General features: G+C 41.7%; 1 protein-coding gene across 7 annotated transcripts in view; it reads left to right on the forward strand.

The window, feature by feature from the left end:
- Positions 1 to 13,974, forward strand: part of ITPR1 (inositol 1,4,5-trisphosphate receptor type 1) — a 171,735-nt gene that overhangs the window by 142,381 nt on the left and 15,380 nt on the right. For all 7 annotated transcript variants that reach the window (XM_074879205.1, XM_074879206.1, XM_074879207.1 and 4 more), the window contains 7 exons: positions 2,587 to 2,762; positions 4,062 to 4,226; positions 5,874 to 6,069; positions 7,433 to 7,534; positions 9,186 to 9,325; positions 10,629 to 10,794; positions 11,565 to 11,725. In XM_074879205.1, the coding sequence (XP_074735306.1) occupies positions 2,587 to 2,762; positions 4,062 to 4,226; positions 5,874 to 6,069; positions 7,433 to 7,534; positions 9,186 to 9,325; positions 10,629 to 10,794; positions 11,565 to 11,725 (1,106 nt within the window). The remainder of the gene's footprint in view (positions 1 to 2,586; positions 2,763 to 4,061; positions 4,227 to 5,873; positions 6,070 to 7,432; positions 7,535 to 9,185; positions 9,326 to 10,628; positions 10,795 to 11,564; positions 11,726 to 13,974) is intronic.

The raw sequence follows: 13,974 nt of genomic DNA on the forward strand, positions 1-13,974 counted from the left end.
CCTTCACTTCCCTTTCTTTGAGATTCATAATGCAACAGGGCCAGTGAGATGCTTATCTTTTTCTATTGAACTTTTCTCTGCATCTTTCTCCTGTTCATGGCTAGCTACAGAACCCAAAGACAGTGCAGCTCAGTGATAGCAGTAGCCTGAACATAAGGCAGTTATCAGCTGGGCTCTGTGTGTGCGGCATAAAAGCCACTTCACCCTTTTTGCAGCTCACCAGTTAATTTAGATTGAGGAGAGCCGTAGTTTTGTCCGAGTAGTGGTTGATAACAGCTTATGGTCACAGAGGGGTAAAGGCAGTGGGCATGAAAAATTGTGTTTAGGGGTTCTCTGTCCTGATAAAGCCTGTAAGAAGGTACAGGATATTTTAGACCAAATTCCAGTGTTCCTGAGAGGGCGAAGAGTATAGTTACCTTCTGCAACGTCAGGCTGTGGTACCCCTGCGTCGCACCCTGGCAGCAGGCTGTGGGGCTACCCGGATCCCGTTCTGGCCAGCAGTTTGTTGAAAGGTTTTAACAAGCACGAAGAGCAACTGAATTTTCCATCTCTAGTTTCAAAGATCACAAGTTAAAATGTAAAGGTCTGTATTTATGGCTGCTAGGAAAGTTGGTAATTAAATGTGTGTGTTGAGATTGCAAGTTGCAAGACTGGAGGGATCATTTGACATTTTGAAGATGCCCTACCCTACATATTTAAAATACCTTATCAGGTAACTTTTTGATAAAATCTCTTCCTCTACTAGTTACCATCAAAAAAGAAAAATAAATACATACATGTGTATTTTATATTTAGCTTTAGGAAAAAAAGAGACTCTTCAAAACAGACCGTTTGGGGGAAGTTGTCAGTGTCTTGAATTGCTCAGACATGGTGAACTGAGCATCTGATTAGCATCTGACTGTAGCAGAAGCTGTAAAACTTCTGACTAGAGGAGCGGGAATGAAACTAGGTGCCTGGAATTTGGTACTGGAATGGTGAGAATTCCAGAGACAGGGAGAGCTTCCTACCAGTTACAAGTTCCTCCTGCCCACAGTCCTGTAATGGACTCCATGTGCCCACAGCAAGCCTTTGACGTTGGGTTGGGTGCAGACAGTTGATGTTGAGTGACTGCTGCCTTGGTGAGCTTCATTTGCCAAGGGCAAAGACTCTGCTCCCAGTCTCTCTCCATCCCCAGGAAGGAGAGATGAGCCTGTGCCCTGAGCCCCCCTCTTTCCTGGGGGGTTCTCACCTGACCCGGGTCCCACTAAGGTCTTGTGTCGTGGCACTGCATCCCTCGTGCTGCTGGGCAGCCTGTGATGTCGGGCCTTCCCAAGGTGGGTGTTCCAAGCAACAGTTGAGGACTTCATTAACTCTAGTTATTTTTGTAGGCCTGCTGGGTACTGCTGAAACTTGTGAAAGCAAATAGATTCCTGTGCCATGGATGGCTTTATAATAGCTGGGATGTTCAGGCACCTGTGCAGGCACAGGCAGGATCCTTCAGGATCTGCCTCTCACGGCAATTCCCAAGTCATTCCTAAATAAGCTTCTGTACACTTTTTTCTCCCTCCCCTCTGTGTTGTTTATCGTTCCCATTCAGGTGACTCTGTTTCGAGCTCTGCACCTTTTGCTGTTTGACAGCTCAAGTAGCAGTGGCAGCGTTGCTCTGGGATCCCAAACTCCCTTCAGACAGCGGAAACATCTGTTCAACTTTACGCTTATTAAGTTTTAATTTCCATCTATCCTCTGCTGTCTTTATTAATCTACAGTGATTTGGAACAAAATTAAATGGCTGCTCATGGTAGTCAGATGAGAGTAATATTTCCTAAGCCTTCTGAATTTGGGCAGGGGGAGGAAAAAGCTCCCAGTGAATATCTTGCCAATAAGACACAACAGTCCTCTGAGTATGTACTTGCAGAAGGGCTGCAGAGTGCTATGAAATTCAGGGGGTCTTGCCTTTTTGTCTGTTGAGGAACCAGTTGCTTAAAGAAAAACTTTTTTTTTAATGTCAGTTTTAAGAAAGAGATGTCTTTTATATTCTGCATAAACCCAGGGTAAATGGTATTTTTGGCTGCGTATTTTTTTATGGCTCTCTGAGAAGTGTATATTTAGCAACACAGGCTTGATGTTATGTAAGCAGACAGTCTCATGGGACAGTCTAAATAGATCCAGAAATAGCGAGAGATGACAAAAACTGGTACGAGGTTTTTGACCAAAAGCATAATAGGAGAATCTGCTGTGAATCTGGACCTGGAGGAGTATGTTGTCTGTCTTCACCTACCCATTCAATGCCTCTTCAGAACGCATTAGCAAAATGCCTCTCCTTTTCAGCATTCAAGGTGTTTAAGTAATAAACACTAAAATGAAGACTCCTGTAATACTGGCACTTGTCATTTACATAATGCTTTAGTAACAAGTTTGTAATTAAAATCTGCTGAAGGCATTGGGCTCATATGTTCTGCTTACTGTTTTGAAATCAGTAATGTCTGAACATGAAGCTTTATGATGCTCCACCAAAGATAAGATAAAATGGCATTTATTTGGTTATTTTGGTTTTGTTTGGCTATACAAAGTACTGAAATGGGTCTTGTTTTTTCCTCTCCACCCTAGGTACCCTGGAGCCGCACTTGTCAGGCTTGCTATGGACAGCTATGCTGATATCTCTGGCCATCGTTATAGCTCTTCCCAAGCCCCACGGCATCCGAGCCTTAATCGCTTCTACGATATTACGACTAATATTTTCAGTTGGTTTACAACCTACTTTATTTCTTCTGGGTGCATTCAACGTAAGAATCGAGTGGGATTTTTTGAAGTTTTCTTGCATCTTATGTAAGGGTTTCTTACCTGCTCGTGAAGGTGTCAGGCAAAAATAGCCTGGGACATTGTGGTGGAACTGGCGGGAGGAGTAATTCCCTCTTTGGACTGTTTCTAGCAGAAGTGCTTTGCTGTTGTTCATTTAATCCTGGTTCCCCAGGCTGGAGACCTCTAAGGTTTCACTTGGTTTTGCCCTAGTCTAGAAACAGCTCCCACCCCAGCCAGAAATGTAAAGAAGTCTCTGTGACCCTAAAGAGCTCGGTTATTCACTCAAACCCGTCTCCTGTTCAGTGACTAAGCTGCAGTATTTACAGAGTTGTGTAAGATTCACTAAACAATGCATTTCCCAAATGTCCGTCTGCACTCTACCTGCCAGCCAAAAGCTGACACTAAGAAGTTTTGCTACAGTGATGTGTGGACTGAGCATGTAAGCTGAGCCACCAGAGAACTTCATTAACGCTCAAACCCGGATACTTGTGGTCTCTTGTGGCGAGTGAGCCAAAAGGGTTTCTCTCTGAGTGAGTCAGCAGGAGCTGTGCAAAGATGCGCCTTCTCAAAGTCCTTGCCTGTGTTACGAAGTGCCCAGCTTTCAAGTGCATCATCTAATAGCACTCCTGGTCTTCAAAATATGTCACTGAGCACCGTGTACTGCAGAGTCAGAGGTGCATGGGGGAATGGGGGGTGGTTACTGGTAATTGCAGCATTTAGCAGGTTCCAGGTAAGTTGAAGGCAGCTTTCCTTTGGCGTTCATGGCTGGTTCTACACAGGAGGATTACTGGGCACGTGATCCAAGAGTGAATTGTTGAAGGAATCTGGAGCGCTTGTTTACTAGCGAGTAATAGGGGTTATTTCAGAAGTGTAAGGGTTGCTGTAGGCTAGAAAGTTATTTGACTGGAGAAAGTGATGCTTAGAACAGGCTTTGGTTGTTTTGGGTTTTTTTTTTTTTTGGAAGGTTTACCTCTCGCACCAGGGAGTGTTTACTTTCTTGAAGCCCTTTGACAACAAGCTGGAGGCAAGAGTCAGTGCGCACGTTTTATTAGACACGTGCAGTTTTAGTTTTGGCTCACTGTCTCAGCTGTGCAGAAAACGCAACAGAAAGCAAGTTTTGACAGACGTATAAAACGCTGTCGTGTAAAATGCTGTCGTGTAACAGACAATTCAGCACGGTTGTTGAGACCATTATGGAGCTGAGTTACCTCCAGCTTTGAAAAATTGCCTTTTTTTCCTGAAAGCCACATGTTGTAACTAATTTATGGTTAATCTTTCCGTAGGTTTGTAATAAAATCATTTTTCTGATGAGTTTTGTGGGTAACTGTGGAACCTTCACTAGAGGATACAAGGCGATGATCATGGATGTAGAGTTTCTTTATCACTTGCTGTACCTTCTGATTTGCGCTCTGGGACTCTTCGTACATGAATTCTTTTATAGTTTGTTGGTAGGTATTTGCCCTCAGAATGTTCTTCTGTCTACGTCTTTGTAAAGTCCCATCTTGGGCACATCTAGATGTGTCATACACCGCTTGCTTTCTGTTTTGCTGCTGGGCAACTTGTGCAGGCACTCTTAAGAACTGTACGCTGGAGATTTTGCTTGGGAGAAGTTGCAGTGGGAGGTTATGGGCCTCCTGCCACATCTCTTCTTCCTGATTTGTACGGACAAGAGGAGATTTTTTGTTGTTCTCAATTATATTACATGAGTCATGTTTAAGGTTAAATTTAGTTAAAATTGCTTGCTACAGTAAATGTGTATGCAGTTGCAATGAAGGTATTTAGCTTTTCCCTGTGTACGTTACTCCTCTTTTCAGACTTCTAAGGCGTAGGTTTTCTAGGTTAGATATATTGCCTGTGACCCTGCTCTGACATCCAAGATAATAAAACAATTTAAAATGTTATGACTCTAAGTAATACACCTGGTGAAGGTTTAAGCCTTCTTAAGATCATATAAAATCTTACATGAGGAAAAATAAAATCATGGGAAAATCTAGCTGTGGAATTGTTAGCTGCACAGTGGGCACTGCTGGAGTTACCATGCTGTGAGTAAGAGGCACACAGTCTTTAAGACAGTTTACTCTGTTACTGTCAATAACTGTAACGTAGCGTCCATGCTTTTAGAGCAGTTGGTTAACTATGGAGTGTCTCCTTAGCTGTAGCTAGACTCCAGACCTCACACGACTGACACGGATGCCTGGCATACGGGGTTTTTTTTTCTGTTTGGTGTGGAATTCATCTTGCACAGCACAATACTTCTAAGAATAAGCACTGAAGGAGTATATCTAGTGTTGGTGGAGAAAATGTGTCACTTTTAAAGTAAACCTTAAATCTCATTCAGAACACTATTTTTGTCCCTTTGTTGGATGCTCGCTACATCCTCTGGTAACTGAATTGGTTATTTTCTATATTCGTGTAGGTCCAATTTCACAAACATGCATTCTCGCACTGTCAGCCAGCATAGCCAGCAACCTGCTCGGGCTGTGCTGGTGCATTGTCACAGACCCAAAGGAGTGAAAAATGAAGGAAACGTCTGTAAAGAAATGTAAACAAAGAATTTGTGCAAAAAATATTGCTCCATTAATTTTACACTCTAAAACTTAAAGGAAGCAGCTAATTACACTTTGAAATGAGCTGGTTTGAGATTGTGATGGGGCAGATAGTACTATAAAAAAGGGACAACAGCTTTATGTTTAAAGCAGGCACTGTATATCTGGCACTTCCACAAGAACACCTGCCCTCACGCCAGGCAGGGACTTCTTCCCAGGCTGCTGCTCAGGACTGGAGTCTGAAGTGCAGATGAAGAGGAGGCTACAGCTGCCTCCATTCCTCATGTTTCAAAGTGCATGACACAAGACTGGTACAGTGGGGGTGAGGGACCCCATCTCCCTCACCTCCTGCTATATTTTTCTTTACTAATATGGTAAATTTCAGAAAACTATAAAAAGGCCAAACCAAAACTGCTTTAAATGCTCTTTAAAACATCAGACTGGTATTGTTAACATGCTGCCCCACATTATGCCAACGTGTAGCATGCCACCGGTGGTACTGGTAGGACACGTGAGAAACAGCCTTTGCTCTTGTCTGTTGTCCCTCAGCTCTTTGACTTGGTGTACCGAGAAGAGACCTTGCTGAACGTCATCAAGAGCGTCACTCGCAATGGGCGGTCCATCATCCTGACTGCCGTTCTCGCTCTCATCTTGGTCTACCTGTTCTCCATAGTGGGGTACCTCTTCTTCAAAGATGACTTTATCCTGGAAGTCGACAAGCTCCCTAATGAAACGTTATTGCCAGGTTGGTACCGGCAACTCGTTTTGATGGTTTGTGTTGAAGAAAGTATCAGGCTTTTGTTCCCCAGGACATGCTGAGTGTCTTCCACCTTTTGCAAGACATACCAATTACCTCACCAGTTTGACAATTTCTTTCTTACAAAGGACACTGTTTAAATAGAAAATAAAATTTAAAAACCCCCTAACTGATGGGGACAAATGGATACCCCAGCGTTTTTACAAAACGCTGCAATCTGCTGCAGCACCAAGAGGGATGGGGAGGAGGAACCCCTGGAGACAGCACTTGGACTCTTCTGCACATGGCTGAGATTTCTCTCCTCACTGTTTGCTTAAAACAGTTGAGATTATCTAATTCAGCTACACCTACTCCCTCCCCCAGTTTAATTACAACCAGACTTAAGGTAGGCCATCGTGGAGAAGGCTCTGCACTGGGAGAATTCAGTTCTGGCTCCGTTTGCCGGATCCTGAATGCTTATATTGGCTTTTAATGGTGGGGTTTAGTTTCAATGTAACAAAAATTAATATTTTATCTGAAATAACAGACTGAATATAAATGAAGGGCATCAAAGGGCATCAAAGAGATGCTCCTATGAAGCAGAGGTTTATCTCTCCTAATTCTGTTTGTTCATAGTTTTATACACTGTATTAACCTCCCTCAAATACTTCCTACAGTTTAAATTCTGTGGCAGTCTTCTCTGTGCTGACCTTAGATTGCTTATTGTAAGTTAAAAATACAGGTTTTTTTCCCCACCCTGCAGCATCAAGCTATTAACTTGGTAGGAAGCACAGAAATGAAACTTGTTAGAGGAGAGGTTTGGGGTTTGTCTTGTTCTGTCTTTGTTTTTTTCTCTGTCTCTTCAGCTATTCAGACAAATATTATTTAACATTCCCACTGTTTTTTCTAATTTTACTGCCAACCCTGTGAGAGACCCAAACTTCACTGACCCTATCATTTCACATTTCCATGCAGCTGGAGAAATGCCAAAAACGTTTTACTATGTGGGAGTAGTTTTGTTTTGATACTCACAAGGCATTGAAAGGCAAGTTTTCAAGGCACCTCCAAAACTCACTGTGCACTAGAATATAGTAATTTCAGAACAATTTTAATTATTCAGCTTTGGAGCTGATGCAAAATAAATGCACAACTTTGGTCTTTAATTCATAGAAATAAGAAGAATTTTATGTTTGAATTTTAAATCATTGAATGTGTAAATCAAAGTGCTGTGCCCTTCTAAACCCTAGGATAAGATACCATTCTAAATCTGCCTTGTAATTGCACACTGAATATGATGGGGTACCTTAATATCCGAGGAGTAATCATGCAAAACGTTAAACTATCCATTTGATTCATCACCTTCTGTTTTTAGATCGCACGGAACCGGGCGAGACCATGACCGGAGAGTTTCTCTATTCAGATGTATGCAAAGCGGGTAGTAGTGAAAACTGTTCTTCAATCATTCCTTCAGACCGTAAGTATCTGCTGTTGAATTCATACCTCATACCCTGAGTTTTTCTAGTCAAGCACCTTAAATTAAAAGAATATCCTTTTTAAAATTTCTATTCAATAAATTGGGGAACAAAGCTATCGTGAGAGTATCTAACTTGAAAAAGGATTAATTTAGGCCACTTCTATTATATGAAGTGATTAAACTAGAGAAACTTATAAACCGTACTTGGATAAACCACTGTCATATTCTTTAATTTTCTACCTTATCAATTTGAGAAGGAAGTGATGCAGTTTACTTCTTTGCAAAGTTTATTATTTTAAAACGTTAGGCTATTAAATTTGTTTTCAGAGGATAATACCCTGTGAAATACGGAGCAAAACATCGTTTATTGTCAGCATTATTCTATCTAGCTAAGGAAACTTTTTAATATCATGGCAGGAAGTACTCAATGGATTAAGTCAATGGGGTAGGTTTGGGGGTTTTTGAGATCAAAAAAGTGCATGCAAGGTATTACTTGCAGCATAATCGCCAGCCTCAGATTGGGTATTGATATATTTCAGTTTTATTTTCTAGAAAATGTAATTTACTTCTTGGAGATTTATGATGCTGGCTGTGAAAGCCAGACAGAACATCACCATTTCTCCCTAGAAGTGGAGCTCTTATATGGTCAGATGTTTCAAAGGTCAATAATGGCCACGAGCCCCTGCTCGCAAGAGGAGATGGCTCTGTTTTGTTCAAGTGTCCTCTTTGATCAGCTGATATTCAACACTGATACAAGAACAGCTGCTTTATTCTGCTCTAGGAGGAGTGTGCTGCTTTGTCTTTATACACTCTGGCTGCAGAAAGGAAAACTCCAGAGATGGTTTTATGTCGTAAATAATCAACCTGATACAAGGGTCTAATGTGGCCAGGGATATTAATGACGCCCAAATCTTTGGCCATTTCTCTGCCATCTTGGGTTTTGGCTATTTCTGGATTGCACGGGGATTTGGGCCTTTCTAAGGCTGTCTGTGGGAAGGTGGGATCCGCTCATGAGCATTTTTATGATGAAATGAAAGTCATGAGGCTTTTAATGTGTACAGGGAGAGTATATGAGATTAGGTAATTAATTTTAGCAGTTCTGCAACTGAAACAGTGAAGTTGGAGGCTTCCGCCAAATGGAGAGGGGTCAAAAAAAGTGTGTTACTTTTTCAGTAAAATGCTGTTTCCATAAGCAGTGATATTTTAGCCATTTGAAAAATACGAGTCGAAGTTGCCATTTTGAGTGCAGCCCAAAGGCTGTGCAATCTGTTAGGCACCAAGGGAGAGTGTAAGAGGCAACACTTTGTCCTCTGAGCTGTCAAAAAGCTATGATTCTGTATAAACAGGCATCTGGTGATCTGAGCTATGCATGCTAACAGAAATGGAAAGAGAGATTTAACCAAGTCAAAGACAGCAGTTCAAGCACACAAGAAAACTCTGCTGGTGGGGTGGGAAGGGCAGGCTGGAGCCAGAGCAGAGACCCACTCCCACGGTCGGCTCTTCACAAGAGCTAAGGGGGTTTGCAGCACTGGTTGGAAATCTGGCAGTTTTTGCAAAAGGGAGAGATAGCATAACCAGCAGAGAATGGAGAGAATTACTTAAAACTGATCTTCTTGCCTTTGAAACGTGTCTTTGCTTGCTGTGTTAATAGAACTGATTGCTGAAGAAATGGAGGAAGAGAATAAAGAGCATACGTGCGAGACGTTGCTGATGTGCATTGTTACTGTACTGAGTCATGGGCTGAGGAGTGGGGGTGGAGTAGGTGATGTGCTCAGGAAACCATCCAAAGAGGTAAATTATCACTGAATGGGGGCGGAAGAGTGATAACCATGTAGGGCTGGGGATCTAGTTCTGCTGGGGAAAATGCATATACACTCCCTTTAAACAGATGTAGGATACATTGCAACTAGAAGGGACCACAATTTCTCTCTGTGTAATGTAGTTAAATCTCTGTAGAATCAGACTAAACAGCAGCCAGTTCAAACAAGCATCTACCCATCCTTTTTCTAGGGCCTTTTTAGCTTGAGGGCTGTCCAGAATGGGGCCCAAAGGAACAGAGATGGGGTAGCCAACAGTCTGTGCTTTGGGAGTTCAGGATCTGAAGAAGTAAGATGAGTACAAGCTGGTGAGAGAGTAAGGTGAGGTAGCAGAATAAAAATGCAGTGGGAGCTGATACCATGCTAGTGGCATGAGTTTCTGTGGGGAGCATCACTAGGTAAGGTGTGTGAAACAGGGAATTGGTGAGGGGACAGGGACAAAGACAGGTTGGAGCTGGGACTGTGGGAAGGAAGGAAGGATGTTGTTTGGAGCCATCATCAGAAAGCTGGGACTAGTCAAAGCAGCAGGAACTTTTCATAATACCTGTTTGAGTCTTAAGCTGTTCTCCCTCATGTCATTCTCCAAAACCACCTTAGGGGCTGATGGAGCAGTCTTGGTCAGAGTGAATGCTTGTCTGTATTGTCTGCAATTTCAAAGTGTGTTCTAATATTTAGCCTTATTTTCAGCTTACAATGGTTTAAAAGTTACATAATTCTTAATAAAAGTTTGGCACCCAACTGGCAGAATGATTCTGAAAATGGGGGTTAGGTATTTGGGTATTTAGGCTTGCAATAAATACAAAATGGGTATTGGGAAGACCAATCTGATGTCCACGTACATGGTTGTTAGCATAAATGAAATGAATACTACTAATTTCCAGTAAAAGACTTTATGGTCTGGTACTGTATTGATATATAGCTGATTAAAACAAGGATAGAGTTTGGATGGGCTTGCAGGGCAGGGCTGAGAAGAGAACAAATTTCAGTGTGTGTGAGAGAGAAGAGGACAGACTTGGACACAGTAAGGAGAAAGAGCGACTCTGCAGAGATCGCGTGCTGGTAGCTGACTAATTTAGCTTTTCTTTCAGTAATCAGTAAGCATTTTAGTTTCACTTAATGTTTTGAGCTGTAGGTTATCATTGGAGAGCATCAGAAATGGAGAATCTAAAGGGAGGGGTTGTGGGGCAGCATAGTCTGTTGCTGAACTGAGAAAGGCATGGTGAGGGTTAGATGTGCACGTATTTGAGTTGTTAATTATCAAAATATGTATCTTGCAGGAACCTCTCTTTGCTGCTAGAGTGATATATGATCTGTTATTCTTCTTCATGGTCATCATTATTGTCCTTAACCTGATTTTTGGTGTGATCATTGACACTTTTGCTGATTTGAGGAGTGAAAAACAGAAGAAAGAAGAAATTTTAAAAACAACTTGCTTTATTTGTGGTAAGTGTAGAAACACACTTAAAAATAAGTCAAAGTCAGATAGCTGCAAACTCGCATGAAACAGGAGTCTTGTGTTACTGGCGGTTCCTACCTTGCATTCCTCAGCTAGCTGATATTCTTGGGTACCACGTGCATAGGAGCTTGGCAGCAGGAAGAGATGGGGAATGTATGCTCAATATACCATTTTCCCCTAAAATCCTTAGTTTCTGTTTCTCCTGTGCTTCAAAGAATCATTTCCTACTGGAATGGGAGAGATTTTTATAAACAGTTGTTTTTTCCAATGGTGCAGACTGTTGATAGTGACTGTGAAAGTTTTTCCCATCAGTAGAGTGGGAATTAAGCTGCCGAGCCTTCAAGGCCAGTGTGGTTTAATGACATGGTCATGCAGAAGTTGCATAACACACAGACTGACAGAAGTAACCTTTGGAAGTCTGCTGCAAAGCAAGTGTTGCTTTTGGTATCGTTTTGCCTAAAAATAGGAGATGCGTTATGAAATCCAACAAACTGATTGCATACAAGGTAGCTACCTTTTTTTAACCGAAAGTTTTCTGTTATGTATCAGTGCAAGCAGTGCTTGTTAGGCCTTCTGCCCCCTTCTCGCTGCATTGTGACCATTTGTTGGAGACTTTATCCCTGTTACTCAGTGTTCATTTAAGAATGATTGTGACTGTTTAGTGCAGCAGACTGTAGAAACAGGTTTTGTTTTTAGAGCTCGTTTTCTTAGTACCAGTTTGTAAATACTAAGGGTTGTATATGTGTCACTCTTGTAGGTTTGGAAAGAGATAAGTTTGATAACAAGACAGTCACATTTGAAGAGCACATTAAAGAAGAGCACAATATGTGGCATTATTTGTGCTTTATTGTGTTAGTGAAAGTAAAAGATTCAACAGAATATACAGGACCAGAAAGTTATGTGGCAGAAATGATCAAGGTGAGTTTGGAGTTTTGCCTTTTTTTCCTAGATAGACCAATCTACTGGCATATTTAGTAAATATAATAATCTGTATTTTATTTATTCTGTCAGCAAAAACTTGGAGTAAGACTTTTTCTACAGTAATAGGCTCAATCCAATGCCTTTCCTTTTAGAAGCATCTTCTAAAGAGAATACACTTAAGGTGTTCTTGGCCAGATAACTCGATAAAAGACGTTGCCTTGATGGCAGCACGCTGCAGCAGGATGGTGCAGGCAGGGGCACTGGTGGGAGCCGACGCGTGCGGCCGCGCCGCAGTCACACAGCGATGCGCGACTGCGTACCTGCACCTTCTCACCTCTGACCCGCTGCCGTGTGTGTGCCAAAGCGAGCCGTGACAGCTGGGTGGGCTCCAGGGTTTTAAATCAGGTCAAGAGGAGCTATTCTGTTTTGAAAACTGATGTTTAAGGGAGAATATTTTCAAGCTGGTGGAAGTGTCTGAAGCATAACAAACAGCTTATAACCTGTCCCGGTATAAATATCTTAAACTGACTTGTGGGATGTGTTGTCATATGATTTTAGCTTAATATTGTAAAAAACTAAAATTAATATGTATTCAATTGTCAGGCCTTTTAATGAGAGAATTAAAAGGCTCGTCCCTGCCAAGCTGCAGGTTCAGAGCTCCTGGAATTAGATCCTAAACCCCAGTTATTAATTTGTGTGTCTTCTGGCTGGTTAGCAAAGGCTTTTTCTGATTTACAACATTTCAATTATTTCATTTGCCTTCAGGCAAATAAATAGGAGGATACTTTGCTTATTTGTCCCTAGGTTTTTTTTTTTGCTGCAGAGGCACAACCTACCTTTAAGTGGGCAGTCTGTCGTGGCCCGGTCAGTGTGTAAATCCCACCAAGATCTCTCTGAGGTTAAACATGTTACTTTGGGGTCACTACAATGTATGTTCTAGTTCTGGATCTCTGCCTCTGTAGTGAGGGCTTAAAGAAATCTTGTGAGCAGTCACCTGATACAGGATTAGCACAGCAAGATAACTTAGTACATCACTGCTGCTTTCTGGTCTGACTGATTATATTGCTCCCTTTATTTACCCCACCGCAGCAAGCATTACTTCAGGGGGAAGCACTGTTTGTGTTGAGTTAAAACTAGTTTAAAAAAAAAAGTTTCAGTTAACAAACAATTTATTAACAAATTGTTATTTCAGATTAACAGTTCAAATTAGATAAGAACCAAAAACTAGTCATTGGATATGTTTGCAATAAATGCAAAAACTGGAGAACTTCTATCAGAATTCCCTTTCATAGAAGTGTCAGCAAGGGCAAATTACTGTGTATTGAATGGGAATATGGATAAATCATGCATAGACCAAGTGTCTCATACAGATGCAATTTTATATAACTACACTCTAGGTAGAGGTTTGGAATATGTCTTGTAGTTGGTGTTTTTTTGCATTTCATGAGCCAGTTTTAAATTGCGAACTAACAGCAGGGTCTCACTGCCGTGCTGTTGAAAGCGTGGTGTAACCGTACGAGCCATGGAATAGGAAGTAAATTTGGTTTGCACATCAGTGGTGTGCCACGACCCAGCACAGGCGTGACCGGGGCAGCTGCTGCCCTGATGCTCTAGTTCTCAGCAGCATTTTGCAGTCAACATGTTTCTTAAGACTAATCTGTCAGAGCTTACTCTGAAAATCAGAAGCAATTCTTTCCATCATCCTTTAACATTAAAAACATTCTTTGCTGCCCTAGAAAATCTGTGTGTAAAGCATGGTGAATATATTTCTTTACCAGACCTGTTTTAAATACTTTTGTAAGAGTCAGAAATCCTTTTTTCTGCCTAAGGTGTACCTAGGAGTAACTTGGGGCATGGTTCATCTTTTACTCAAGCCTTCTGTCGTTGTCCCATGAATGTAGAACAACAGGCAAAAGGAGAGCCTTAAACATGTCAGTGGTTCCAAAGATTGAGAGTCACCCGTGGGAGGTGATGGTTTATTTTGTTCTTTGTACAGAGGACGAATGGGAACCTGTGGTTGCTTAATGTCTGCAGCTCCCAGATTCTCCTGGAAAGCCTACTTGTGTCATGGTTAGATTTAAAAGGGATTTTCTCCCCACATTTTCAGACTGAAGGTGGCACTCTAACATCTTTGATAATGACAAAGATGGGGTATGTCTGTTCCATGGGCTGTTATGCGGTACCATTGTTCAACTGCAATTTATACCCATTTTTAGTAGTTGAGGGTAGGAAGCATAATGTGCTCA

This window comes from Strix uralensis, chromosome 10 (genome assembly GCF_047716275.1).
Source record: "Strix uralensis isolate ZFMK-TIS-50842 chromosome 10, bStrUra1, whole genome shotgun sequence".
Lineage (NCBI taxonomy): Eukaryota > Metazoa > Chordata > Aves > Strigiformes > Strigidae > Strix > Strix uralensis.